Source organism: Oncorhynchus keta, chromosome 24, assembly GCF_023373465.1.
Source record: "Oncorhynchus keta strain PuntledgeMale-10-30-2019 chromosome 24, Oket_V2, whole genome shotgun sequence".
Taxonomy (NCBI): domain Eukaryota; kingdom Metazoa; phylum Chordata; class Actinopteri; order Salmoniformes; family Salmonidae; genus Oncorhynchus; species Oncorhynchus keta.
The window spans coordinates 30,095,670-30,123,145 of record NC_068444.1 but is presented as its reverse complement, the minus strand read 5'-3'; the positions used below and the strand labels follow the sequence as shown (position 1 = coordinate 30,123,145).

The 27,476-nt window shown below is 43.9% G+C and overlaps 1 protein-coding gene across 2 annotated transcripts in view; it reads right to left on the bottom strand.

The window, feature by feature from the left end:
• LOC118402978 (cdc42 effector protein 1-like) overlaps positions 1-24,709 on the bottom strand; it is a 29,738-nt gene extending 5,029 nt beyond the window's left edge. The window contains exons 1-3 of one of the 2 annotated variants that reach the window (XM_052478075.1): positions 24,492-24,709; positions 17,653-18,475; positions 15,631-16,105 (exon numbers count right to left, since the gene is read on the bottom strand). In XM_052478075.1, coding sequence (XP_052334035.1) covers positions 15,631-16,081 — 451 coding nt within the window. In that variant the 5' untranslated portion in view covers positions 16,082-16,105; positions 17,653-18,475; positions 24,492-24,709. The remainder of the gene's footprint in view (positions 1-15,630; positions 16,106-17,652; positions 18,476-24,491) is intronic. The other variant, XM_035801389.2, reaches the window with a different exon arrangement.
• Between the last annotated feature and the right edge of the window lie 2,767 nt (positions 24,710-27,476).

Sequence of the window (27,476 nt, the reverse complement as noted above, 5' to 3'; positions counted from 1 at the left end):
CACACAATCTCCTATACTATTGCAATCAATCTGACAGTCATATTTTAACCGTTTTGTTCCAAAACACTATATACATTATCCATTTAAAATTATATGTTTATAAAACATGTATCCATAGGCTGCCACAAGTACATACAGAGTTTAAGTGATGAATTCAATACAAGCAGAAAAAAAAAGGGAAAAAAAGTGTGCCTCCAGCCCCAACCTCCCCCACTCCTGGAAACCATGTTTCCCACCCCTTCCCACTCCACCTAGCAACTAGGGTTGCTAATCAGTCTCCCGCCTCCTGTGCATTTCACGCACGACAGTTTCTAGGGTTTATCAAGAATGGTGTGACAAGCACAAAACATCTTGTCAGCGGCAGTCCTGTGGGCGAAAACAGCTCGTGGATGAGAGGTCGAGGGAGAATGGCAATAATCGTGCAAGATAACCATCATGCCACTAACAGCCAAATAACGACGCAGTACAACGGTGGTGTGCAGAACGGCATCTGTGAATGAACAACTCGTCGGTGCTTGTCATGGATGGGCTATTGCAGCAGATGACCACTCCAATCAACCAGACGCAAGAAGAAGCAGCTTCTGTGGGTACGCGATCACCAACACTGGACAATTAAGGAGTGGATAATAATAGGAGTGCACAATTGTGAGCAATAATAGTACCAAAGCCTAGTTACATTGTTTAATGGATAAATCAGTCCACCTCTACCAGGGTGCACTATAGCTTACTTTGCCATATGCAGTAGGCCTACCAGTCAAAAGTTTGGACAAACCTGCTCATTCAAGGGTTTATCTTTATTTTTAATATTTTCTACATTGTAGAATAATAGTGAAGACATCAAAACTATGAAATAACACATATGGAATCATGTAGTAACCAAGGGTGTTATACAAAATAGATTTTATATTTGAGATTCTTCAAAGTAGCCACCCTTTGCCTTGATGACAGCTTTGCACGATCTTGGCATTCTCTCAACCAGCTTCATGAGGTAGTCACCTGGAATGCATTTCAATTAACAGGTGTCCCTTGTTAAAAGTTAGTTTGTGGAATTCCTTTCCTTCTTAATGCGTTTGAGCCAATCAGTTGTGTTGTGACAAAGTAGGGGTGGTATACAGAATATATCCCTATTTTGTGAAAGACCAAGTCCGTATTATGGCAATAACAGCAAAAATAAGCAAAGAGAAACGGCAGTCCATCGTTACTTTAACCTGTTACTCCTACCCCCTACTTTTTCGAACATTCTGTTAAAAATCGCGCAACATTTCAGCGCCCTGCTACTCATGCCAGGAATATAGTATATGCATATGATTAGTATGTGTGGATAGAAAACACTCAGACGTTTATAAAACTGGTTAAATCACGGCTCTGACTATAACAGGACGTGCGTTTCATCGAAAAGCGCAGGAAACCTGATCACTGAAAATGCGAAAATATATCCATGCGCCACTAGAACCCATTGTTGAATGTGAACCACATTAAATGGGGCCGAGGTTGCAATACCTACAGCTTCCACACGATGTCAACAGTCTTGTCATTTGCCTACGATTTGTTTCTTGGTCAAACGGACACAAGGTAGCGCCTTTCTTCCGGTCTCCGACCGGATATTTTGGTTGAGATTTACCCGGACATTATTTCCAGACGTACAGCTATAGAATATACATCGCCTCGTGATCAATTTGATCGCTTATTAACGTTTACTAATACCTAAAGTTGCATTACAAAAGTATTTCGAAGTGTTTTGTGAAAGTTTATAGTCGACTTTTTTCATTAAAAAAAATGACGTTACGTTATAAAACGCAATTTTTTTCCTTGATCACAGTCTTCATAGATCGATATCTAGGCTATATATGGACCGATTTAAACGAAAAAAAGACCCAATAGTGATGTTTATGGGACATCTAGGAGTGCCAACAAAGAAGATGGTCAAAGGTAATGAATGTTTTATATTTTATTTGTGCGTTTTGTGTAGCGCCGAGTATGCTAATTATTTCTGTTTACGTCCCCTGCGGGTCTTTTGGGGTGTTACATGCTATCAGATAATAGCTTCTCATGCTTTCGCCGAAAAGCATGTTAAAAATCTGACTTGTTGCCTGGATTCACAACGAGTGTAGCTTTAATTCAGTACCCTGCATGTGTATTTTAATGAACGTTTGAGTTTTAACGAGTGCTATTAGCATTTAGCGTAGCGCATTTGCATTTCCAGATGTCTAGATGGGACGCCTGCGTGTCGGGTAGGAGTAAGTGGTTAAAACATGAAGGTCAGTCAATCTGGAAAATTTCAAGAACTTTGAAAGTTTCTTCAAGTGCAGTTGCAAAAACCATCAAGAGCTATGATTAAACTGGCTCTCAGGAGGACCGCCACAGGAAAGGAAGACCCAGAGTTACTTCTGCTGCAGAGGATAAGTTCATTAGAGTTACCAGCCTCAGACATTGCAGCCCAAATAAATGCAGAGTAGGTGAACAGATGATCTGTGATTTATTTCGAATTCAAGGCACACTTAACCAGCATGGTTACCACAGCATTCTGCAGCGATACACCATCTCATTTGCTTTGCACTTAGTGGAACTATAATTTGTTTTTCAACAGGACAATAACCCAACACACCTCCAGACTGTGTAAGTGCTATATGACCAAGAAGGATGGAGTGCTGCATCAGATGACCTGGCCTCCACAATCACCCGACCTCAACCAAATTGAGATGGTTTGGGATGAGCTGGACCGCAGCGTGAAGAAAAAGCAGCCAAGAGTGAAGCTGGTTGAGGTGAAGCTGGTTGAGAGAATGCCAAGAGTGTGCAAAGCTGTCATCAATGCAAAGGGTGGCTACATTGAAGACTCTCAAATATAAAATATACTTTGATTTGATTAACACTTTTTTGGTTACAACATGATTCCATGTGTTATTTCATAGTTTTGATGTCTTCACTATTATTCTACAATGTAGAAAATAGTACAAATAAAGAAAAACCCTTGAATGAGTAGGTTTGTACAAACTTTTGATTGGTACTGTACGTTTTGAAACCACACTATGGATTTTATCCCAAAAGCAAGAAGAGGAAGACAAGAGAAGCATTGAACTACACACATTAATTAAGCTGTGGCAATATATTCATTTTGACAATATATATTCTGCAGGTTAAAGCAACTGGGATATTAGTCCATCTACTGAGGTTGGATTGAATTGATTTGAGCGTTCTGAAATATATCTATTCCCAAATATTTAAATATGTAGTGATGGTTCGGGATCTTGATAGGCAGTAGAGCAGATTTTGTTCAATTTATTTTATAACTTGAATTTTTATAACTTGAATTTTCTAACTTTATTTTATGGACCTGAATTTGTCTATGAAGCTTTTGGGAGGGATTGTCTCAATAAACGTAATATATTGTTGTCGTATAATGAGATCACATGATCTGTAGGATTGAGAGATATTTGTGTAATTTCTTTCGATTGTTGAATTGCCTGAGCCAGGGGCTCCATAGACAATAAAAATAGCAGTGGTGAGATGGGATCACCTTGCCTGCCACTTCTAGTTATTCGAACAGAACAGAGCAGTTATTGTCTGTTATTAATATGGCTGAAGGATTGGCATATAGTATCTTAAATATATGAATGAAATTGGAGCCAAGTCCCATATGTTCCAAAACCGACCAAAGATATAACCATTCTAGTCAATCAAAAGCGTTTTCTGCATCGAGGGATAGAACTGCCCAAGGAGCTTTGGTTCTGATGAAGCATGTAAGATATGTAATAGGCAACGGAGGATAATAGTTTTTTAACAAACCCACTTTGCTCCAGATACCAATTTGGGTAAGTAAGTTTAGAGACTGGGCGACAGAAGTTTTGAATATAGTTTAATATCTGTGTTTATCAAAGCTAGAGGGCGATAACGAGAGCACTAGATGGTGTCCTTAACTTTTTTATAAAAGCTAAATTAGTGCTGTATTTACATCTCTTCCAAATGAACCTTCGTGAAGAGCTGTATTAATCCTTTTCAGCAACACCAGACCTAACTGGTTCCAACATTTTAAATATCCCCCAGGAGGAATACTATCACAACCACGTGATTTGCCTTTAATCATGTTATCCAATGCCCTTTTGTAGGTCATGGAGAGAGATTTGGGCTCCCAGCAAGCCCCCTTCCTCAGTTGAGAGAGGAGGAGTTTTTATATATTTTAAAAAGGACTCAATCTGGCTTGGTGTGGATTTACAATCAGAGGTGTACAATTCTTTATAGAAACGGGATAATCTTTGTTCGATTAATATGGGTTCTGATAGTAACTCACCTGATTCAGATTTAGATTCAGATTCTTCATGCAAAAGGCGTGGATCTGGGCCTGTTCCAGTGAAAGCAGGATTTCCTTCTCGTCGGACTCGTGAAAGGAAAAAGTTTCTTCCAGTCCGTGGTAAGTAATCGCTTTTCTGATGTCCAGAAGTAATTTTTGGTCATAAGAGACGGTAGCAGCAACATTATGTACGCAATAAGTAAAAAAATAAGTTACACAAAATGCAAAAAAATAAAAAAAAATTGCACAATTGTTTGGGAGATTGTAAAACGTCAGCCATTTTCTTCTGTGCCATCTTAATCATCTTATCCTACCAACGGGACATTAAAAACTGTAACATCCTATGTTTCACCGAGACGTGGCGCGTATCGGCCGGGCTAGATTGAGCGTCGAGCCAAATGCCATGAAGCCGGCTCTACGCATCTGGTCCCCAGTGCGTCTCCTTGGGCCGGCTTACATGGCACCAGCCTTGCGCTCGGTGTCTCCGGTTCGCCTGCATAGCCCAGTGCGGGCTATTCCACCTCGCCGCACTGGCAGGGCGACCGAGAGTATTCAACCAGGTAAGGTTGGGCAGGCTTGGTGCTCAAGAGCTCCAGTGCGCCTGCACGGTCCGGTCTATCCAGTACCACCTCCACACACCAGCCCTCCGGTAGCAGCTCCCCGCACCAGGCTTCCTGTGCGTGTCCTCGGCCCAGTACCACCAGTGCCAGCACCACGCATCAGGCCTACAGTGCGCCTCACCTCTCCTGCACTGCCGGAGCCTCCCGCCTGTTCAGCGCTATCAGAGCCTTTCTCCTCTCCTGCGCTACCGGAGTCTCCCGCCTGTTCAGCGCAGCTAGAGCCTTCCTCCTCTACAGCGCTGCTGGAGTCTCCTGTCTGTTAAGCGCAGCCAGAGCTGTCAGCCTGCATGGAGCAGTCAGAGCTGTCAGCCTGCATAGAGCAGCCAGAGCTGCCAGTCTACATGGAGCAGCCAGAGCTGTCAGTCTGCATGGAGCAGCCAGAGCTGTCAGTCTGCAAGGATCTGCCAGTCTGCAAGGTGCTGCCAGCCTGCATGGAGCAGCCAGAGCTGTCAGTCTGCAAGGAGCTGCCAGTCTGCAAGGAGCTGCCAGTCTGCAAGGTGCTGCCAGCCTGCATGGAGCAGCCAGAGCTGTCAGTCTGCAAGGAGCTGCCAGTCTGCAAGGAGCTGCCAGTCTGCAAGGTGCTGCCAGCCTGCATGGAGCAGCCAGAGCTGCCAGCCTGCATGGAGCAGTCAGAGCTGTCAGTCTGCATGGAGCAGTCAGAGCTGTCAGTCTGCATGAAGCAGCCAGAGCTGTCAGTCTGCATGAAGCAGCCAGAGCTACCAGTCTGCAAAGAGCTGTCAGTCTACAAGGAGCTGCCAGTCTGCCAGGATCCACCAGTCTGCCAGGATCCGCCAGAAGTGCCAGTCAGCCAGGATCCGCCAGAAGTGCCAGTCAGCCAGGATCCACCAGAGGTGCCAGTCGGCCAGGATCTGCCAGTCGACCAGGATCTGCCAGTCGGCCAGGATCCGCCAGTCTGCCAGGATCCGCCAGAACTTCCAGTCGGCCAGGATCTGCCAGTCAGCCAGGATCTGCCAGTCAGCCAAGATCCATCAACCTGCCTGAGCTTCCTCTCACTCTTGAGCTTCCTCTCACTCCTGAGCTTTCTCTCACTCCCAAGCTTTCTCTCACTCCCGAGCTGTCCTTCAGTCCCAATCTGCTCCTCAGTCCAGTGGGGCTCTGGGTGAGGACTACTAGGCCATGGTCGGCGGCGAGGGTGGACTATTCAGGGACGCGAGGAGAGGGGACTGGGACATTGATTGAGTGGAGTCCACGTCCCGCGCCGGAGCCGCCACCATGGACAGACGCCCACCCGGACCCTCCCTATTGTTTTGAGGTGCGTTCGGGAGCCCTGGTCGAAGTATTTTGTGTTTATCTTCATTTATTTGTTCAGGCCATGGTGTGACATGGGTTTTTGTATGCGGTGTGTATGTAGTGGGATTGTAGCTTAGTGGGATGTTCTAGGTAAGTCTATGGCTGTCTGAAGTGGTTCTCAATCAGAGGCAGGTGTTTATCCTTGCCTCTGATTGGGAACCATATTTAGGCAGCCATATTCTTTGGTTGTGTTGTGGGTGATTGTCCTTAGTGTCCTGATGTCCTTGTTCGGTGTTAGTTTACACAAGTATAGGCTGTTTTCGGTTTCGTTACGTTTATTGTTTTGTAGTGTTCGTGTTTATTCGCGTTTACGTTTGTTTCAATAAACATGGATCGCAATCTACATGCTGCGTTTTGGTCCGACTCTCCTTCACCATATGAAAACCGTGACATTTTCTCTCTCTCTCCTATTGAAGAAGGTACAGTCCGGTTGAAATATTATCAATTATATATTGTAAAAACAACCTGAGGATTGATTATAAAAAACATTTGACATGTTTCTATGAACTTTACGGATACTATTTGGAATTTTCATCTACCCGGTTGTGACCGCTCGAGCCTGTGGAATTCTGAACATAACGCGACCAATCGTGACCAATCTACTTGGCTGCTAGCTGTTTGTAAAGTTTTGTCTGCTGAGATAGATGTCCTTACATAAACGCTTGGTATGCTTTCTCCTAAAAGCTTTTTTGAAATCTGACATGCCAGGTGGATTAACAACAAGCTAAGCTGTGTTTTGCTATATTGCACTTATATTTTTAGTAATTTCATTTAAATTTGGCGCTCTGCAATTCAGTGGATGTTGACGAAAATGATCCCGCTAACGGGATGGGTGCATCAAGAAGTTAAACAGGTCCACATTCACAAAGCAGCTGGACCAGACAGATTATCAGGATGTGTACTCAAAGCATGCGCGGACCAACTGTCAAGTGTTTTCACTGACATTTTCAACCTCTCCCTGGTCGGGTCTGTAATACCTACATGTTTCAAGAAGACCACCATAATCCCTGTGCCAAAGGAAGCAAAGGTAAGCTGCCTAAATGATTACCCCCCCATGGCACTCACGTCGGTAGCCATGAAGTGCTTTGAAAGGCTGATCATGGATCACATCAACAGCATCCTCCCGGACACCCTAGAGCCAACAGATCCACAGATGACACAATCGCAATCGCACTCCACACTCGCCCTTTCTAACCTGGACAGAAGGAACACCTATGTGAGAATGCTGTTCATCAACTACAGCTCAGAAATCAACACCATAGTCCCCACGTATCTAATCAGTAAGCTAAGGATTCTGGAACTAAACACCTCTCTCTGCAACTGGATCCTGGACATCCTGACTGGCCGCCCCCAGGTGATAAGAGAAGGCAACAATACGTCTGCCACGCTGATCCTTAACTTCATATGGCTGCAGGGGCAGTATTGAGTAGCTTGGATGAAAAGGTGCCCATTGTAAACGGCCAGCTCCTCAGTCTCAGTTGCTAATATATGAATATTATTATTAGTATTGGATAGAAAACACTCTAAAGTTTCCAAAACGGACAAAATATTGTCTGTGACTATAACAGAACTGATATTGCAGGCGAAACCCTGAGGAAAATCAAAACAGGAAGTGGCTTCTATTTTGAAAACTCCATGTTCCATAGCCTCCCTTTGCTGGATTTAAAGGAATATGAACCAGATTCCTTTTCCTATCGCTTCCTCAAGGTGTCAACAGTCTTCAGACATAGTTTCAGGCTTTTATTTTGAAAAATGAGCCGTCATACCTCCCAGGAAGGAGACGCATTATGTCTCCTAGTGATGAACGTACTTTGGTGCGAAAAGTGCAAATCAATCCCAGAACAACAGCAAAAGGACCTTGTGAAGATAATGGAGGAAAGAGGTACAAAGATACCTATATCCACAGTAAGACGAATCTTATATCGACATAACCTGAAAGGCCGCTCAGCAAGAAAGAAGCCATTGCTCCAAAACCACCATAAAAAAGCCAGACTATGGTTTGCACCTGCACATGGGGACAAAGATTGTACTTTTTGGAGAAATGTCCTCTGATGAAACAAAAATAGAACTGTTTGGCCATAATGACCATCGTTGTGTTTGGAGGAAAAAGGGGGAGGCTTGCAAGCCGAAGAACACCATCCCAACAGCAGCATGGGGGTGCTTTGCTGCAGGATGCACTGGTGCACTTCACAAAATAGATGGCATCATGAGGTAGGAAAAGAATGTGGATATATTGAAGCAACATCTCAAGACATCAGTCAGGAAGTTAATGCTTGGTTGCAAATGGGTCTTCCAAATGGACAATGACCCCAAGCATACTCCCAACGTTGTGGAAAAATGGCTTAAGGACAACAAAGTCAAGGTTTTGGGGTGTCCATCACAAATCCCTGACCTTAATCCTATAGAAAATTTGTGGGCAGAATTGAAAAAGCTTGTGCGAGCAAGGAATTCTACAAAACCTGACTCAGTTACACCAGCTCTGTCAGGAGGAATGGGCCAAAATTCACTCAACTTATTGTGGGAACTTGTGGAAGGCTACCCAAAACATTTGACCCAAGTTAAACAATTTAAAGGCAATGCTACAAAATACTAATTGAGTGTATGTAAACTTCTGACCCACTGGGAATGTGATGAAAGAAATCAAATCTGAAATAAATTAGACATTTTACATTCTTAAAATAAAGTGGTGATCCTAACTGACCTAAAACAGGGATTTTTACTTGGATTAATTGATGGAATTGTGAAAAACTGAGTTTAAATGTATTTGCTATGGTGTATGTAAACTTCCGACTTCAACTGTAGCCTCATTATTGTTATTCTGTTAATTTTTTTTAGCCTACTTGGTAAATTTTTTCCTCTTATTGAACTGCACTGTTCGTTAAGTAAGTAAGTAAGCATTACATGGTAAGGGTCTGCACTTGTATTCGGCGCATGTGGCAAATAAAGTTTGATTTGATATAGGGCAGGTAATCAAGGAGGTGATGAGTCCAGGTGAGTCTGATGACGGGCAGGTGCGCGTAACGATGGTGACAGGTGTGCACTATAATGAGCAGCCTAGGTGACCTAGAGGCAGGAGTGGGAGCACATGTGACAGTACCCCTTCCCGACAAGCGGTTCCAGCCGCAGGACGGCGACCAAAATGACGATCCCGGGGTTCAGGAGTGGACCGGTCACCTCTGCTGAGGCATGGGAGCATGGCGACCTAGAGCCCCGGAGAGAGAGCACACGTGACGGTACCCCCTCTCTGGCGCGTTCGGCTCCAGCCGCAGGACGCTAAACAAAAGGGACAATCCCGGGGATCCGGAGAGGACCGGTCGCCTCCACTGAGGCGCAGAAACCTGATGAACCGGCTGAAGCGTGAGAGTCTGATGAGCCAGCTGAGACCTCCCCAGTTGCCTTGTCGAGGCACGGGAACCTATTCACCCGCTGAGGCATTGGATCCTGTCGAGCCAGCTGAGGTTTGGGAGTCTATCGATCCCGCTGAGGTATGGAAACCCGTCGATCCAGCTGAGGCAGGGGAACCCGACAAACCGGCTGAGGCCTCCCAGGTAGCTCCGGTTCAGACACCCGGACCAGACATCACCTCCAACACAAAACAAATATTACCCCCTGATGCTTCCCTTTGGTGAGGCGTCGTTATGTAACGTGTGCGCTGAGAGTCGGGAAGCAAGTTCAGGGAGTGAGTGTTTTAATAAATAAAACGCAACTAAATACAAAACAATAAACACAAACATGACACTGGAACAGAAACAATGATGCCTGGGGAAGCAACCAAAGGGAGTTATATATATATATATATATATATATATGGCAGGTAATCAAGGAGGTGATTGAGTCCGGATGAGTCTGATGACGCGCAGATGCTCTTAACGATGGTGACAGGTGTGTGCCATAACGAGCAACCTGGTGACCTAGAGGCCAGAGAGAGAGCACACATGACAAGTATTGATAATCCCATAGATCTAAAATAAAAAGCAGGACCCACAGGAAAACCCACCCACTGGTCACTACCCACCCAGAAGACACTCTATAAATCGTTCCCACTTCCCTGCCCCCTTTTCCCCAGCCCTCCCTCCCCGGTTCCCAGACCTGCACGATAATTACAGAGTTTTGGCATATTGGCAGCCTTACATATGAAATAAATTAAGCAGCATATTTCTGGTCTAATGATAATTAAATAATAACAATGTCAAACAAAATATGTAACCAATTCAGACCTTTACTATTAGGTTAGCAGATTTTACGAGTAAGGGTGAGTATTGAAGAAGCAAGAACGAGAATGAAAACAAAAAGATGATAACAGATATGCAACCCTTAATGCATAAACAGTCAAAAAAAATTGGGATAGCTGTGTCGTGTATTTGGCTATGCCGGATTAAGTGATATGACATGCTATTCTATAAAATAATTTCTCCGTAATTAATATTACCTGGTTGAGCTAATCATGTAAATGTAATTAACTAGAGAGTCGGGCACCACAAAATAATATTTATAGAGCTGTTATCTTTTGAATAAACTCTTAAAGACCTAGTAATATTTTACATCAATAGCAGTCAATATTAATCGTCATCTTACTTCAGTCTCATCTGAAAGTTGTAAATTCTTGGTTATCTGAACGAACCCTGGCTAACAATTTGAATCAGCAATACAACATTGGGTTTAATCATTTATTTACTAAATACCTAACTAATCACACAGAATTACACATACACATAATTAAATCATAACTTGATTACAAATTACGTCATAAAGGAAAACGTCCCTAGCGGGCGGAACAGATATGACAGTTGGTTACACAAAAGAAAAGGGGCTAGGTTTGAGTGAAGGAGCGGGAAGACTGAGGAACAAAGGCTGAAACTGTGCTATCGTAAATACAGTATCTTATGCATTCTAAATGCTGCCCATTTGGAAAAGGAAAATGCAATAAATATTTACTCTGAGCTGCGCTTCGGTAGGTTCGGTAGGTGTTGCCCAACCGAGTCCTTTGAAGAATGTCTCTGGTTGTCAATTAAATACGTTGTAGTAACGTCGTAGTGTGATAGACGGGATACTCTGTCTGTTCCTTCCTAACCCTCGTTTGCATCTGCTGGTTGCTAACTAAACGGCTATTCACTTATGTAGTGAATAAGAGTTCAAAGTTCATATCATTCGCAACCAAAGCTCATGCTGATGTTGGCTTCGTTCTGTAGTTATTATCTGAACCATTCTGACATCGGACCGTCGTCCTACATCCTCGGAGGACGTGTTTGAAAAGTTTTATAGCCCATGTCCCTTCACAGGGGCGGGCCACTGATTGAGCGTAGCCCTATTTTATGAATACCCAAATCTCACATTTTAGAAGCTAAAATCACATTTCATCCCATCACGATTAATTTCATATTCAAACATTTAAATTGAACAACAATTCCATGTGAATCCGATAACTCTGATGTATAGACTTTCCACTGTAGAGTTTATGTAATTTTATCATTGATGAGAATGTCTCAGATGACAACCGAACTGACATCATATTCATTAAGTACCACCGCATATGTTCAATGGGTCAGATTACCAGAATATAATTCATTTCCCCCCTTCTGATGTTCCCAGAATCTCTATGTTAACCAAGGGGTTTGCAAATGTAACCTCAGTAGGGTAGAGAGAGGAAAAAGGGGGAAAGAGGTATTTATGACTGTCATAAACCTATCCCCCGGGCCAACGTCATGACAGCTGTATGATCCATATATTGTCCATTGTTCATTTTTATTTTTATTTTTTGAATTTGACCCCTTTTTCTCCCCAATTTCGTGGTATCCAATTGTTGTAGTAGCTACTATCTTGTCTCATCGCTACAACTCCCATACGGGCTCGGGAGAGACGAAGGTTGAAAGTCATGCGTCCTCCGATACACAACCCAACCAGCCGTACTGCTTCTTAACACAGCACGCATCCAACCCGGAAGCCAGCCGCACCAATGTGTCGGAGGGTACACCGTGCACCTGGCAACCTTGGTTAGATCGCACAGCGCCCGGCCCGCCACAGGAGTTGCTGGTGCGCGATGAGACAAGGGCATCCCTACCGACCAAGCCCTCCCTAACCCGGACGACGCTAGGCCAATTTTGCGTCGCCCCATTGTGCGAACCCAGGGACTCTGATGGCACAGCTGGCGCTGCAGTACAGCGCCCTTAACCACTGCGCCACCGGGAGGCTGTCCATTGTTCATTAATTGGCATGGTGTCATCACTATGTAAATGTCCTGGACGAAAGGCAATATAAAAATTATAACAAGTTCAATGCTTAGCAATACTAGTAATATCGTTCCTTGAACCCAAACATGAGGGGTATCCTCATCATTTTCTTATGCTGAGATAACCGGATGTTCGTGCCTGACGTGGTCCGCTCCACGATCCTGGACTGTCCTGCCACCCGGGTTCCCGCCGGACCCTGGCTTTTGGTGGCCTACCATGGTCCCTGACGTCTCCGCATTTGTCGTCGCTTGCACAGTGTGTGCACAAAACAAGACTCCTCAACAAGCTCCAGCTGGTCTCCTTCAACCTCTGCCTGTCACTCACCATCCCTGGTCCCACATCTCCCTGGACTTTGTCACCGGTCTTCCCCCATCTGATGGCAACAACGCCATCCTGACTGTGGTGGATCGGGTTTCCAAAGCCGCCCACATCATTCCTCTCCCCAAACTACCCTCAGCCAAGGAGACGGCCCAGCTCATGGTGCAGCACGTCTTCCGGATCCATGGACTGCCGGTCGACATGGTCTCTGACCTCAGTTCTCATCTCGGTTCTGGAAGGCGTTCTGCACCCTCATTAGGTCATCGACCAGCCTGTCCTACGGATTCCACCCCCAGTCCAACGGCCAGTCGGAGCAAGCCAACCAGGATCTGGTGACTACTCTGCACTGCATGGTCTCCGCCAACCCCACCTCCTGGAGCCAGCAGCTGGTGTGGGTTGAATATGCCCGCAACACCCTTCCCTGCTCTGCCACGGGCTTATCTCCTTTTGAGTGTTCCCTGGGGTATCAGCCCCCGCTCTTCCCCAAGCAGGAGGAAGAGTGCGTCATGCCTTCTGCCCAGATGTTTGTCTGCCGCTGTCATCATACCTGAAGGAGAGCCCGGTCGGCACCATCGGACCCCAGCTCCCCGGCATCATCTTGGGCAGAAGGTATGGCTATCCACCAGGGAACTGCCCTTCCGGGTGGAATCCCACAAGTTCTCGCCCCGGTTTATTGGCCCATTTCCCATCGCCAAAATGATTAGCCCCTCAGCTGTTTGTCTTCTGTTGCCACATACCCTTCGTATACATCCCACCTTTCATGTGTCCAGAGTTAAACCCATGTCTTTGCGATTGTCTCCACCTCCTCCAGATGTCACCCATCTTCCCCATTATCCCCTGTGTATTTATACCTGTGTTCTCTGTTTGTCTGTTGCCAGTTCGTCTTGTTTGGCAAGTCAACCAGCGTTTTTCATCTCAGCTCCTGCTTCTCTCCAGTCTCTCTTTTTCTCACCCTCCTGGTTTTGACACTTGCCTGCCCTGTCCCTGAGCCCGCCTGCCTGACCACTCTGCCTGCCCCTGACCCTGCCTGCCGTCCTGTACCTTTGCCCCACCTCTGGGTCTTACCTTCAAGCATGATACTTTTAACCATATCCCAAACCTTAACCCTTACCTTAACCATTCAGAAATAGTAATCTCATGACTCTGGATCAGAAGGTTGCATGTTCGATCCCAGTCGTGAACACTGTTCTTTTATTTTTATTAGAAAAAATGTATATATACTGTATATGTTTTTGTACTTTTTACCACTTTTTCTCCACAATTTTGTGATTTCCAATTGGTAGTTACAGTCTTGTCCAATTGCTGAAACTCCTGTACGGACTCGGGAGAGGCAAAGGTAGAGAGCCACGCATCCTCCGAAACACGACCCCGCCAAGCCGCTCTGCTTCTTGACACACTGCTCGTTTAACCCGGAAGCCAGCCGCACCAATGTGTCAGAGGAAACACCGTACAGCTAGTGACCAAAGTCAGCGTGCATGCGCCCGGCCCGCCACAAGGAGTCGCTAGAGTGCAATGGGACAAGGACATCCCAGCCGGCCTAACCCTCCCCTAACCCAGACGACGCTGGGACAATTGTGCACCGCCTCATGAGTCTCCCAGTCGCGGTCGACTGCGACACAGCCCGGGATCGAACCCGGATCTGTAGTGACGCCTCTAGTGCTGCGATGCAGTGCCGCTGTGCCACTGTGGAGGCATTTTGGGGTTTTAACCCTATCCCGAACCTTAACCCTTACCGTAACCATTCAGAAAGAGTGCCTAAACTTACACCTTAACTTCAACATTTGACATTTGGAGAAATGGAACGATAAAAAGCAGCAGGAGTCAAACCAAGGTGTGAAAAACACTTTGAAATGTTACATTTTGAGCAATATTGAAATTTAATGTTTGGAGAATGTGGATGAAGTTAGACTGTGAGAGTTTGTTGGTATTACCTTATGACTCAGACATTATGAAAATATATTTGTTAGTAATTTTGAAGCTGCAAAAGTGGTCTAATCTAATGTTGAGGTGATTCCATGTCCCTTGTGTATTTAATTATAGGCTATAGGCTACATTAAGATTAATATCTAAGAGCCCTCAAAACCATGTGCTTATGATCATATATTTCAAATAATTTGCATGTATTCAAATACATTCAAATATTGTTTAGTTTTCTGGTACTGTATTTCAATATCAAAGAAAATAGTTGCCTTTTAGTTTAAACTCTATATAAACTACAGTATATTCGACTACCATAAGTATTTGAAAAGTTGGTATTTTCAAATAAACTACAAAATGCTAAGAAAATGTGCCCAGGTCTGCTGGAAACAAACACGATGCAAGGTAAATTAGTACCACTACATAGTTTGAATGGGAAGTGCTCTCTGCCTGGGAGTACAGGTCTCTTACACCAATAACATACTTGCACGCACATAGATAAAAACATGCTTCCAAACACACACACCAAAATAGAGCAGAGAGGTCAGACAGTGAAACATGAGGGTATTAATGTGGGGTAGTCAGCATCATAGGGCCTCAGACCAGACACACAGCAGCACAGTAATGTCTGATGCGCCTCTCTCTTATCATCACATAACAAACTAAAGAGAGTGTGAGGGTTGTTGTGTGTCAGCCAAGGTGATTCATCATGACAGCTGTGGAAAATTTGTCTGAATTACTGTGGAAATGAGAGTATGTTTTCACAGCATGTCCAACAGCAGCTATTGCGTCTATGCATGCCACAAACAGTGTTAGCTTTCTGAGCTTAAGCTTAGACCTTAGGTCCAGGATCGACCGCATGTCTTCACAGGTATGGTTGCATGTTCATTTATTGTGTGGATGCGTGCATATGTTTGTGTATGTGTGTGTGTGGGTGTACAGTAAGACTCACCATAACCATAAGTGGTCTCATCCAGGGAGGTAGGAGAGGTGTGGAAGAGGTTTTTAATAGGGCAGCCGTCCACATCCAGCCGGGGGAGGGACACTGCGTTCTTGATGATGGGGGAGATGGGAGGGGGTGGCGGGGACAGGTCCTTCGACCCCCCCCTGGGATGCTCTGGTGTCTTCCGAACATGCCGGAGGGTCCGGGAGAAGAAAGCCCCGATCTTGTTGTCAGGACTTGTGACGGAATCATCATCCTCATTTCCGTTGGCGGCCCCGCCATGATTGCTAAGGAACGAAGTGTCCCCGAACACGTCCCCTCCGCGGCCCACGTGCATGGTGTGACGGAAGTCTCCCAGCGGAGGGCTGATCATGTCCAAGGTGAGGTCACCCTTGAAATGGCGTTTACCCTGAGAGCTAGCCACCAGGCCCTTCAACCCAGGGATCTTCCCCAGGTTCATGGTGATGGACAAGGGTAAGGTTCTCTAAAAAAAATATTAAAAAATCCCTTTAAATCCACTGAAAGTAGGGATGGAAAAGGAACTTAAATATCTTTGGTGAAAGATTTGATTCAGAAATTCTCCCAGGGGGATTGTGTGGCTCAAAAGTAATGATCATGTAAGTTTAGGTTTTGAATATAATTCCACCACCAGGTCTTGTAGGGTCAACCTCGGTAATGGAGACGTCTATTGTATTCTCTTGTTATCATGTGCTGTTTGCAATTTCAGTCCCATTTTCTGCTGTTTGTTGTCATCCATATCCCGCTGGATTAAGTCGAGAGAAATGGAGTAAAAAAGTATGCAGCTCAGTTCCTGGAATTCACTGCCAGTTTGAGTGTGGTCAGAGACGCTATGCTCTACAGTTGTTTTAGGCTTTGGGTTTTTAAAACATCAGCTCAGGAATAACCCCAGTTCTAGCTGCAAATATCCCTCCTGTGGTTGTACACTGGAACCATTTATTAAAAGAAAGCACAAAAAATGTATTCAATTCTCCGCCTGGAAGAGGCTCAAATGCAGCTATAACAGTCCAGTAACCCTGAGGGGAATTTGTTTGCTAAAGACTGATTTAGTGTATAGATGTAGAACCAGGTAGGAGATCTGGCAGAACACATCACTATCTGGAACATTCAGTCATAAAGTAACTGGATCAGGTTTTTCTACAGACCCTTGCCTGCTGTTTGTCGTCAAAGTTCCGGGTTTCAAAGTCCACTGTTCCAGAACCTTCTAAATGTAGACCACAGTGACTCTCCTGTCACTGCCCTCGAGAACAAATTAAATGTAAGTATGTTTTAATTGTCTGAGAGTTTCCAGGTTATTTTATCTCTCTCTCGTCCTGTGTTTTGTTACAACATGAGTGAGTGATACTTAATCAGATCACATATTTCCCCGAAATACTTTTGCAAAATCTCTATAAAAGCAGAGCAGAGACCCTCATTCAACACTTACAACTGATCTGACCAGAAGCCCCAAATCTTGTTTTCAAACATGCAAAGTATGTTCCACTAGAAAAAAACATACGGTTCTATTTTTAGCCCAAAATTCATAAAATACTGACAAATGTACTGATAAGAAAATCACTTAGCTGACTTTGATTGCACAAAATACCCCAGTAAGTCAACACTGGCAGGAGGTATGCAAATAATGGACTTTTCCTTTGTAATCTTTAGCCAGCAAAGTAATGGATATTGCTTTCTGTAATAATTTGATAGTGTAACGTACACTGACAAGGTGTTCTTGTTCTTTTAAGAGCTTTCCATTACCGAGGCCCTCCCACGAGCGATAGCCTGTCTTTATTAATGACTTGGAGCAGACCTCTGAATGGGATTGCGTCAGGGTTAAAGCAGCCTTTTAATTTGATCCTGACCACAGTCCCAGGCCCTCTCCTTTAGGTCTCCACTGGCTGGCGTTTTAAGAGGGGCAGCTGGGAGCAGCACAGAGGGAGGAAGCACACCTCATACCACAGACTGGAAAGAGAGAGAGCGAGGGAGAGGAGTCGGGAGAGAGACAGAGAGCAGTACCAGGGGTCTACTTACCAGACCAACAGACTTCTATTAGGTGTGATGTTGAATTTGAGATAGTCTTAACCTCTCGAGAGCATGAACCAGACACTCATAACCAGACTTCATATACTTACAGTTCAAGCCACCACCTCAACATCTCTGACTAACTCTCCTATGTGACTGTGAGCTGCAGAGGCAAAAGCAATCATGCACTGCTCAGCTTGTGTGTGAATGTGAAGCAAAGCAGATTCTCTCTCATGGTTGAAAGAAAGAGAAAGAGAGAGAGAGAGACTTTTTGACCTCTCGTCTGAATCCCACAGACACAGCTGGAGCCCGAAGGTTTATCCCCACACGTCTTTAAGGAACGCTCCTAGATGTCTCCTACACGTTCCAGTATCCCCCCATGCCCTGCTTTGTCCTCCTCCTCTCCTTCTGATCCTTTGTTTTCAGAGTTACACAAATCCAGCCGCCCACACTCCAGGCATCTGATAGAGCAGGGCTGAAACTGAGCACCAGTTGGTTTCAGAAAAAATAACAAAAACAGAAGTCTCTAATAAAATGTAATAAGCTTAATGCAGTAATCCGGGCGGCTGTCTGAGTTTTCAGAAGGAAAAAGGGGGGTCTCCTCAGGGGATTGGTCAAAGCCTGGATGAGCCCCTAATCCCTGGATCTCTTCTTCCCCTCGCCTGTCCGTCAATACTTTTTTTGGGCCTCTCTCCTCCCTCTTTTTGGGCTCTGTCCTGGCACTGACGTTCCTCTCTCTGGGTCTGTGCTAGTTCTCTCCACCAGGCCTGCTGGTTATCTGCTGGTTATCTGGGTCTGAGAAGCTACCTTGGCCTCACTCTGAACATGCTGTCTGTTGTGGGAGAGAGAGAGGGCGGAAACAGGGAGTTAGATATGGTGGGTCATGGTACCGGTACATACAGTTGAAAGTCAGAAGTTTACATACACTTATGTTGGAGTCATTAAAACTTTTTTTCCACTCCACAAATTTCTTGTTAACAAACTATAGTTTTGGCAAGTCGGTTAGGACATCTACTTTGTGCATGACACAAGTCATTTTTCCAACAATTGTTTACAGACAGATTATTTCACTTATAATTCACTGTATCACAATTCCAGTGGGTCAGAGGTTTACATTCACTAAGTTGACTGTGCCTTTTAACAGCTTGTGAAATTCCAGAAAATGATGTCATGGCTTTAGAAGCAACTGATAGGCTAATTGACATCATTTGAGTCAATTGGAGGTGTACCTGTATTTCAAGGCCTACCTTCAAACTCAGTGCCTCTTTGCTTGACATCATGGGAAAATCAAAAGAAATCAGTCAAGACCTCAGAAAATTGTAGACCCCCACAAGTCTGGTTCATCCTTGGGAGCAATTTCCAAATGCCTGAAGGTACCACGTTCATCTGTACAAACAATAGTACGCAAGTATAAACACCATGGGACCATGCAGCCATCATACTGCTCAGGAAGGAGACGCGTTCTGTCTCCTAGAGATGAACGTACTTTGGTGTGAAAAGTGCAAATCAATCCCAGAACAACAGCAAAGGACCCTGTGAAGATGCTGGAGGAAACAGGTACAAAAGTATCTATATCTTCAGTAAAACAAGTCCTATATCAACATAACCTGAAAGTCCCTCAGCAAGGAAGAAGCCATTGCTCCAAAACCACCATAAAAAAGCCAGGCTACGGTTTGCAACTGCACATGGGGACAAATATCGTACTTTTTGGAGAAATGCCCTCAGGTCTGATGAACAAAAATAGAACTGTTTGGCCATAATGGGCATTGTTATGTTTGGAGGAAAAAGGGGGAGGCTTGCAAGCCGAAGAACCCCATCCCAACCGTGAAGCACGGGGGTGGCAGCATCATCTTGTGGGGGTGCTTTGCTTCAGGAGGGACTGATGCACTTCACAAAAAAAGATAGCATCATGAGGAAAGAAAATTATGTGGATATATTGAAGAAACATCTCAAGACACCAGTGGGCATTGTTATGTTTGGAGGAAAAAGTGGGAGGCTTAAAGCTTGTTAAAGCTTGGTCGCAAATGCGTTCCAAATGGACAATGACCCCAAGCACACTTCCAAAGTGGTGGCAAAATGCCTTAAGGACAACAAAGTCAAATTATTGGAGTGTCCATCACAAAGCCCTGACCTCAATCCTATAGAAAGTTTGTGGGCAGAACTGAAAAAGCGTGTGTGAGCAAGGCCTACAAACCTGACTCAGTTACACCAGCTCTGTCAGGAGGAATGGGTAAAAATTCACCCAACCTATTGGGAGAAGTTTGTGGAAGGCTAACCCGAAACATTTAACCCAAGTTAACCAATTTAAAGGCAATGCTACAAAATACTAATTGAGTGTATGTAAACTTCTGACCCACTGGGAATGTGATGAAATAAATAAAAGCATAAATAAATTATTGTCTCTACTATTATTCTTACATTTCACATTCTTAAAATAAAGTGGTGATCCTAACTGAACGAAGACGATTTTTACTAGGATTAAATTACAGGAATTGTGAAAACCTGAGTTTAAATGTATTTGGCAATGGTGTATGTAAACTTCTGACTTCAACTGTAGGTAAGACACACATAGAAATATAATGAAAGTTAAATCATCTGGCATTTGGAGTGCAGCTAGTACTGACAGTTGTTTCCATAGTGCAGCTGGTACTGACAGTTGTTTTCAAAGTGCAGCTGGTACTGACAGTTATTTTCATAGTGCAGCTGGTACTGACAGTTGTTTTCGTAGTGCAGCTGGTACTGACAGTTGTTTTCGTAGTGCAGCTGGTACTGACAGTTGTTTTCATTGTGCAGCTGGTACTGACAGTTGTTTCCATAGTGCAGCTGGTACTGACAGTTGTTTTCATAGTGCAGCTGGTACTGACAGTTGTTTTCGTAGTGCAGCTGGTACTGACAGTTGTTTTCATAGTGCAGCTGGTACTGACAGTTGTTTTCATAGTGCAGCTGGTACTGACAGTTGTTTTCATTGTGCAGCTGGTACTGACAGTTGTTTTCATAGTGCAGCTGGTACTGACAGTTGTTTTCATTGGGAAGCTGGTACTGACAGTTGTTTTCATAGTGCAACTGGTACTGACAGTTGTTTTCATAGTGCAGCTGGTACTGACAGTTGTTTTCATTGTGCAGCTGGTACTTACAGTTGTTTTCATAGTGCAGCTGGTACTGACAGTTGTTTTCATAGTGCAGCTGGTACTGACAGTTGTTTTCATTGGGAAGCTGGTACTGACAGTTGTTTTCATAGTGCAGCTGGTACTGACAGTTGTTTGCATAGTGCAGCTGGTACTGACAGTTGTTTTCATTGGAAAGCTGGTACTGACAGTTGTTTTCATAGTGCAGCTGGTACTGACAGTTGTTTTCATAGTGCAGCTGGTACTGACAGTTGTTTTCATAGTGCAGCTGGTACTGACAGTTGTTTGCATAGTGCAGCTGGTACTGACAGTTGTTTTCATTGGGAAGCTGGTACTGACAGTTGTTTTCATTGGGAAGCTGGTACTGACAGTTGTTTTCATAGTGCAGCTGGTACTGACAGTTGTTTTCATAGTGCAGCTGGTACTGACAGTTGTTTTCATAGTGCAGCTGGTACTGACAGTTGTTTTCATTGGGAAGCTGGTACTGACAGTTGTTTTCATTGGGAAGCTGGTACTGACAGTTGTTTTCATTGGGAAGCTGGTACTGACAGTTGTTTACATTGGGAAGCTGGTACTGACAGTTGTTTTCATTGGGAAGCTGGTACTGACAGTTGTTTTCATAGTGCAGCTGGTACTGACAGTTGTTTTCATAGTGCAGCTGGTACTGACAGTTGTTTTCATAGTGCAGCTGGTACTGACAGTTGTTTTCATAGTGCAGCTGGTACTGACAGTTGTTTTCATAGTCCAGCTGGTACTGACAGTTGTTTTCATAGTGCAGCTGGTACTGACAGTTGTTTTCATTGGGAAGCTGGTACTGACAGTTGTTTTCATTGGGAAGCTGGTACTGACAGTTGTTTTCATTGGGAAGCTGGTACTGACAGTTGTTTTCATTGGGAAGCTGGTACTGACAGTTGTTTTCATTGGGAAGCTGGTACTGACAGTTGTTTTCATTGGGAAGCTGGTACTGACAGTTGTTTTCATTGGGAAGCTGGTACTGACAGTTGTTTTCATTGGGAAGCTGGTACTGACAGTTGTTTTCATTGGGAAGCTGGTACTGACAGTTGTTTTCATTGGGAAGCTGGTACTGACAGTTGTTTTCATTGGGAAGCTGGTACTGACAGTTGTTTTTGTTTGTATTCCACATTTTTTCCACTCCTTTTCCTGCCACTACCCAAGTAGTAACTATATAATAGTTTCTGTTTGACTGTAATTCAACTGGCTAAACATAACACAAAACTCCAAAATTACACAAGCTGAGTATTAAGGGGGTTTCCCGAATATCTCTCTGGTAGGCTACATCCCAGAACCATCCATCCAATCCACCCCCTCCACCATGTAGCTGCCATACCTGTGAGCCAAGGTGAGGGATGGTGGATGTTCACTGACTGGTCTGTGAGGTATGGTATGGCAACATTCCAAATGGCACCATATTACTTATATAGGTCACTACTTTTGACCGGGTCAAAAGTAGTGCACTGTGTAGTGAATAGTGTTCCATTTGGGACGCACTGTAGATGGAGACGCCATCTACACTGTAAACCGGAGAAGCCAGGCTCTAATAGGAGCCGTGTGTGTGTGAACACATTCCTGGGAGCAACATCACTGGACTCTCTCTCTCCATTACAAGCATCACATCAGAGAGAGAAGAAAAGAACCCAACCACATCCCTGATTAGAAACACCTTAAGGTCTGATCCCGCTTTCCTTCTCTGAGTCTGGCTGTGTTACAGTACTGTATGAAGATCTCATGCAGAAAAAAATAAACACATGGCTAGATCAATGGACTGGAGAGATACTATACTGTACTCTCAATCATCTTTTATTGAATCGAATGAGTCAGGATTTTATACAGAATTATGTTTTGTTGGGTATACCAACCAGCATTTGACCCCTCTCCTCCTTTCCAAACTCCGGTCCTATTGTAAGTCCCTTACTCACTAACTAAGTTAACCAGGTGAACAAACATACAAGATAAGGCTGCATTTTTTCACTCCCCCGCCACATCCAAATAATTTATCTTCCCCCTAGCTGTGTTCTATTTGAATCCAAGCTAAATAGAGCAACACTTCCCCTAAGCTTCTTCAACCAACATCCATAGGCTCTTGAAGCATCTATCCTTCCTTCATCCTTTGTCCTCCTTTTCTCTCCTTTCAGCGCTCTCTCCCGCCCCCCTCATTCTCTCTCTACCCCTCTTTCTCTCCATTTGTCATTTGCCATGCTGTTGTGGACAGACTTTGAGGGGGTCAGGAAAGGAATGAGTCAGGCCCATTTGGTGACATTGACAGGTCATGTATCCTCTACTCTTTATGTGTGGCAACCAAGACACCAACAACAAGTAGCCTCAGGTGTTAAAACAGACAGTTCGTCCATACTGGGAGTTCACACCTTCTAAACTAAACTCTTTCCTGGTTGCGTCAATCAAAGATGGTGGATAAATAAAGATAGTTCACTCAGGCCGTTTATCATTTCATTATTTTCTGTCCGCTTAACGGGATGGCTCTCCCATAGACACCAATGCGATAGCATCTGGGTCTGGTCTGATTAGGTCATTGACTTCAATGTAACCAGAACAAAACCTGAGAGTGGGGTGTCTCGCTTCCTCTTCAGACTCTGGCGTCAATGACGGGTCACATTGGAGGAATGTGGGGCACAGGTACAAATGTCTAGAGTTCAAATGAAGGAATCATATTGGGTGAGGCCAACAGGGAAGGAATGCCCCAACTCTACATTCCAATACCTCATCATCAGGTTCTGATTCTAGGTGTTTGCTTGGTTATTCTGGTTCAATATGCATGAGTAAGGCCGGCAGCAGGCCAAAATTGAAAAATAAAAATCAATAGAGGCGATGGTCAAACAGGTCTACTGCAGCCATGCGTGAACAAGAGTAGATCCATCAGACCTGCCTGGTGTTGCAGGCAGAGGGCCAGGAAAATATAGCTATTATCACAGAGCCTGCTCTCTCCATTGATCTGCCTTGTGTGTGAAGCTAACAAGCTCTCCAATCAATTGTATTGGCTGATCTCCCTAATGAGGTCAGAGTAATGAGAGCTCTGTTATGTGGTGTTGCTACCCTTGACATGTGGAGCAGGGGCTGCGTCATTAACTTGTCAATATGTGAGTCAGGGGTTCCCCTACGGTGTTCTGTTAAACAAGTCATTTTAATGAATAGTTGAATCCTTAATGGTAAATGTTCTGATTCCCCCCATAAAACATCCGATGAGCATAAGCAGAACGAAGAATACAGGAGAGGATAGATTCATATAATTTGTGGACAATATTTTTGATCTGCTAAGACCTAAGCATAGACCAGTGATATATTGCAACACAAGCAACCCTAAATATAATGCAGGACAGATTATGTTTCATGCCAAATGATCTATGGACAGTCACCCTCAAAACTTTTACCACAATAACAAATGTGCATGTTAGGATACAGCTAGGCTACAGAGCCATAGAACCGTATACATCGGCAGCCTATGGCTCATAATTTCAGTTATCAAATATGATGACTTGATTGTGAATAGACAGCAAGACAACATTAAACAATTGAACAACAAAAAAGTTTTCCTCCATACTTTACTTTCAGTTGACACAGAGTCTATTGATATTTGAGAGATTGCATTTATAGAAGACTAATTAATAGCCTTAATATTTATTCAAATAGCCTAATGAAAGGAGAGGCTACGAGAGGAAAATAAAAAGTTGAGTGTAAAGAAAAACTTACCTGGGCAAGTAGACTAAGAGCCGTTCACGCAGATGGGATACGATTAAAAGAGCGTACTTTTTATGATAATCCCAAAAATCCGTAATTATAATGAAGTATCATGATATATTGTGAGTTCTAGTAGCCGGTCTTGTAACCGGACAGTACGTTTAGCGCGTTCAGCTTCAACCGAATGAGATTGAGTAGGCGGTGAAGAATGGTGCGGGCTACTCATAAACTGATGACGAGGCCATCATCGAATCAGCAGAAGCGAAGCAGGCAAGGGGAATTTACTGTATGAAGTAGCTAGTGATACGCGGGTTGACTCATAACCTGCAGTCCCGCAGTTATATGCAGGTTATAGGGTCAAACAGGCTATAATTTCGTTAATTTGGGGTATAATTTATGTATTCACAAAAAAATCCATTATGTTATTACTTTTTACTTTGTTTTGCTTTAGGCTTATTTAATCATGCTTTAAATTAATTTTATCTAGAAAATGCTCCAATGTGTACACAAATTGAAAACTTAAGTATTATTTTTTCTTTGCTTTTAAAATATGCCACATAAAGAAATAGAGAAAGAAACAACATTTAAAAAATATCCTACACCATACCTGGAACATCTGCAAATAGACAGAGAAAAAAGAGATGGGAGAAGTTAAATCTATCTCTGAGCTTATAAAGCAAGAACGAAGAAGCAAGAGATGGCAATGGAAATGTAACCAACGGAATAGAAGACAGACTTTAAAGAGAACAGTTGCAATGGAAACCTACCTCTCAGGCGACACACCACCTCAGTCACCAGATGACTTGCAGCCAGAACATGAGGCCAACATACCTGCCCCTAACTTACCTGCCCTTAACATACCTGCCCTTGATGCACGCCCTGATACCCCTTCCTCATCATCTGCAACAGGAATGAGAAGTCAAATACTTGCTGGAAGGAAAAAGGTTGGAAGAGGTCACTCAAAAACATACAGATTTCATTGCATGTCAAATGTCAAACTTGATCAAACTTACAGAAAGCTGAGAAAAAAAAGGTATGATCAACTGATGAAGAAAATGGAGAGACAAGATTCTCCTAAGACAAAGTCAAAACAGCAAATGAAGGGAACGCCGAAGAACTTGAGAAGGATTTTAATTGTTTCAAAGTGCCACCATTGCAGAGCGAAAGCAAAAGTATTAAAAAATGCAGAGTGCAAACAAGGGGCTTCAAAAATTCTCACAGGCAACATCCTGAGAAAGTATGGTCTGGTCAAAGAGCAAATTAAAACAGGCCAACAAGTCTTCAATACTCCAGGAAAAAGCAGTGTAACATAATTATCACAGCCATAGAAGAGAAAATCACAAGATTCTATGAACGTGATGTCAACAGTAGAGCAACAACAGGGAAAAAGCACATACTAACGAGCAACAAGAAGAAAAAGTAGAGGCGCTTCTTGAATGGCACAATCGGAGTGCCAAGTCTGGGACCAAAAGGCATCTGAACAGCTTCTACCCTCAAGCCACAAGACTGCTGAACAGTTAATCAAAGGGCTACCCAGACAATTTACATTGATCCCTTTAATTATTTATTTACTTATCTTTATCACTCATCACTGTCAATTTATCACTCATCACTGTCAAACGCTCCCTAAAACACTTCAGCGAGCAGGCCTTTCTAATCGACCTGGCCCGGCTATCCTGGAAGAATATTGACCTAATCCCATCAGTAGAGGATTCCTGGTTATTCTTTTAAAGTGCTTTCCTCACCATCTTAAATAAGCATGACCCATTCAAAAAATGTAGAACTAAGAACAGATATAACCCTTGGTTCACTCCAGACTCGACTGCCCCTGACCTGCACAAAAACATCCTGTGGCGTACTACATTAGCATCGAATAGCCCCCGCGATATCCAACTTTTCAGGGAAGTTAGGAACCAATATACACAGGCAGTTAGGAAAGCAAAGACTAGCTTTTTCATAGAGAAATTTGCATCCTGTAGCACAAACTCCAAAAAGTTCTGGGACACTAAAGTCCATGGAGAATAAGAGCACCTCCTCCCAGCTGCCCACTGCACTGAGGCTAGGAAACACAGCCACCACTGATAAATCTATGATAATCGAGAATTTCAATAAGCATTTTTTCACGGCTGGCTATGCTTTCCACCTGGCTACCCCTACACCGGTCAACAGCTCTGCACCCCCCACAGCAACTTGCCCAAGCCTCCCCTATTTCTCATTCACCCAAATCCAGATAGCTGATGTTTTGAAAGAGCTACAAAAAATCTGAACTTACAAATCAGCTGGGCTAGACAATCTGGAACCTCTCTATCTAAAATTATCAGCTGCAATTGTTGCAACCCCTATCACCAGCCTGTTCAACCTCACTTTCGTATTGTCTAAGATCCCGAAAGATTGGAAAGCTGCCGGGGTCATCCCCCTCTACAAAGGGGGTGACCCTTGAGACCCAAACTGTTACAGACATACAGTGGGGCAAAAAAGTATTTAATTCGCCACCAATTGTGCAAGTTCCCCCACTTAAAAAGACCAGAGAGGCCTGTAATTTTCATCATAGGTACACTTCAACTATGACAGACAAAATTAGAAGAAGGAAATCCAGAAAATCACATTGTAGGATTCTTTATGAATTTATTTGCAAATTATGGTGGAAAAGAAGTATTCGGTCAATAACAAAAGTTTATCACAATACTTTCTTATATACCCTTTGTTGGCAATGACATAGGTCAAATGTTTTCTGTAAGTCTTCACAAGGTTTTCACATACTGTTGCTGGTATTTTGGCCCATTCCTCCATGCAGATCTCCTCTAGAACAGTGATGTTTTGGGGCTGTTGCTGGGCAACACGGACTTTCTACTCCCTCCAAAGATTTTCTATGGGGTTGAGATCTGGAGACTGGCTCGGCCACTCCAGGACCTTGAAATGCTTCTCTTACGGAGCCACTCCTTCGTTGCAACTCAGCATTCTTCGTCCTCCAAACACGACGAGTTGAGTTTTTGCCAA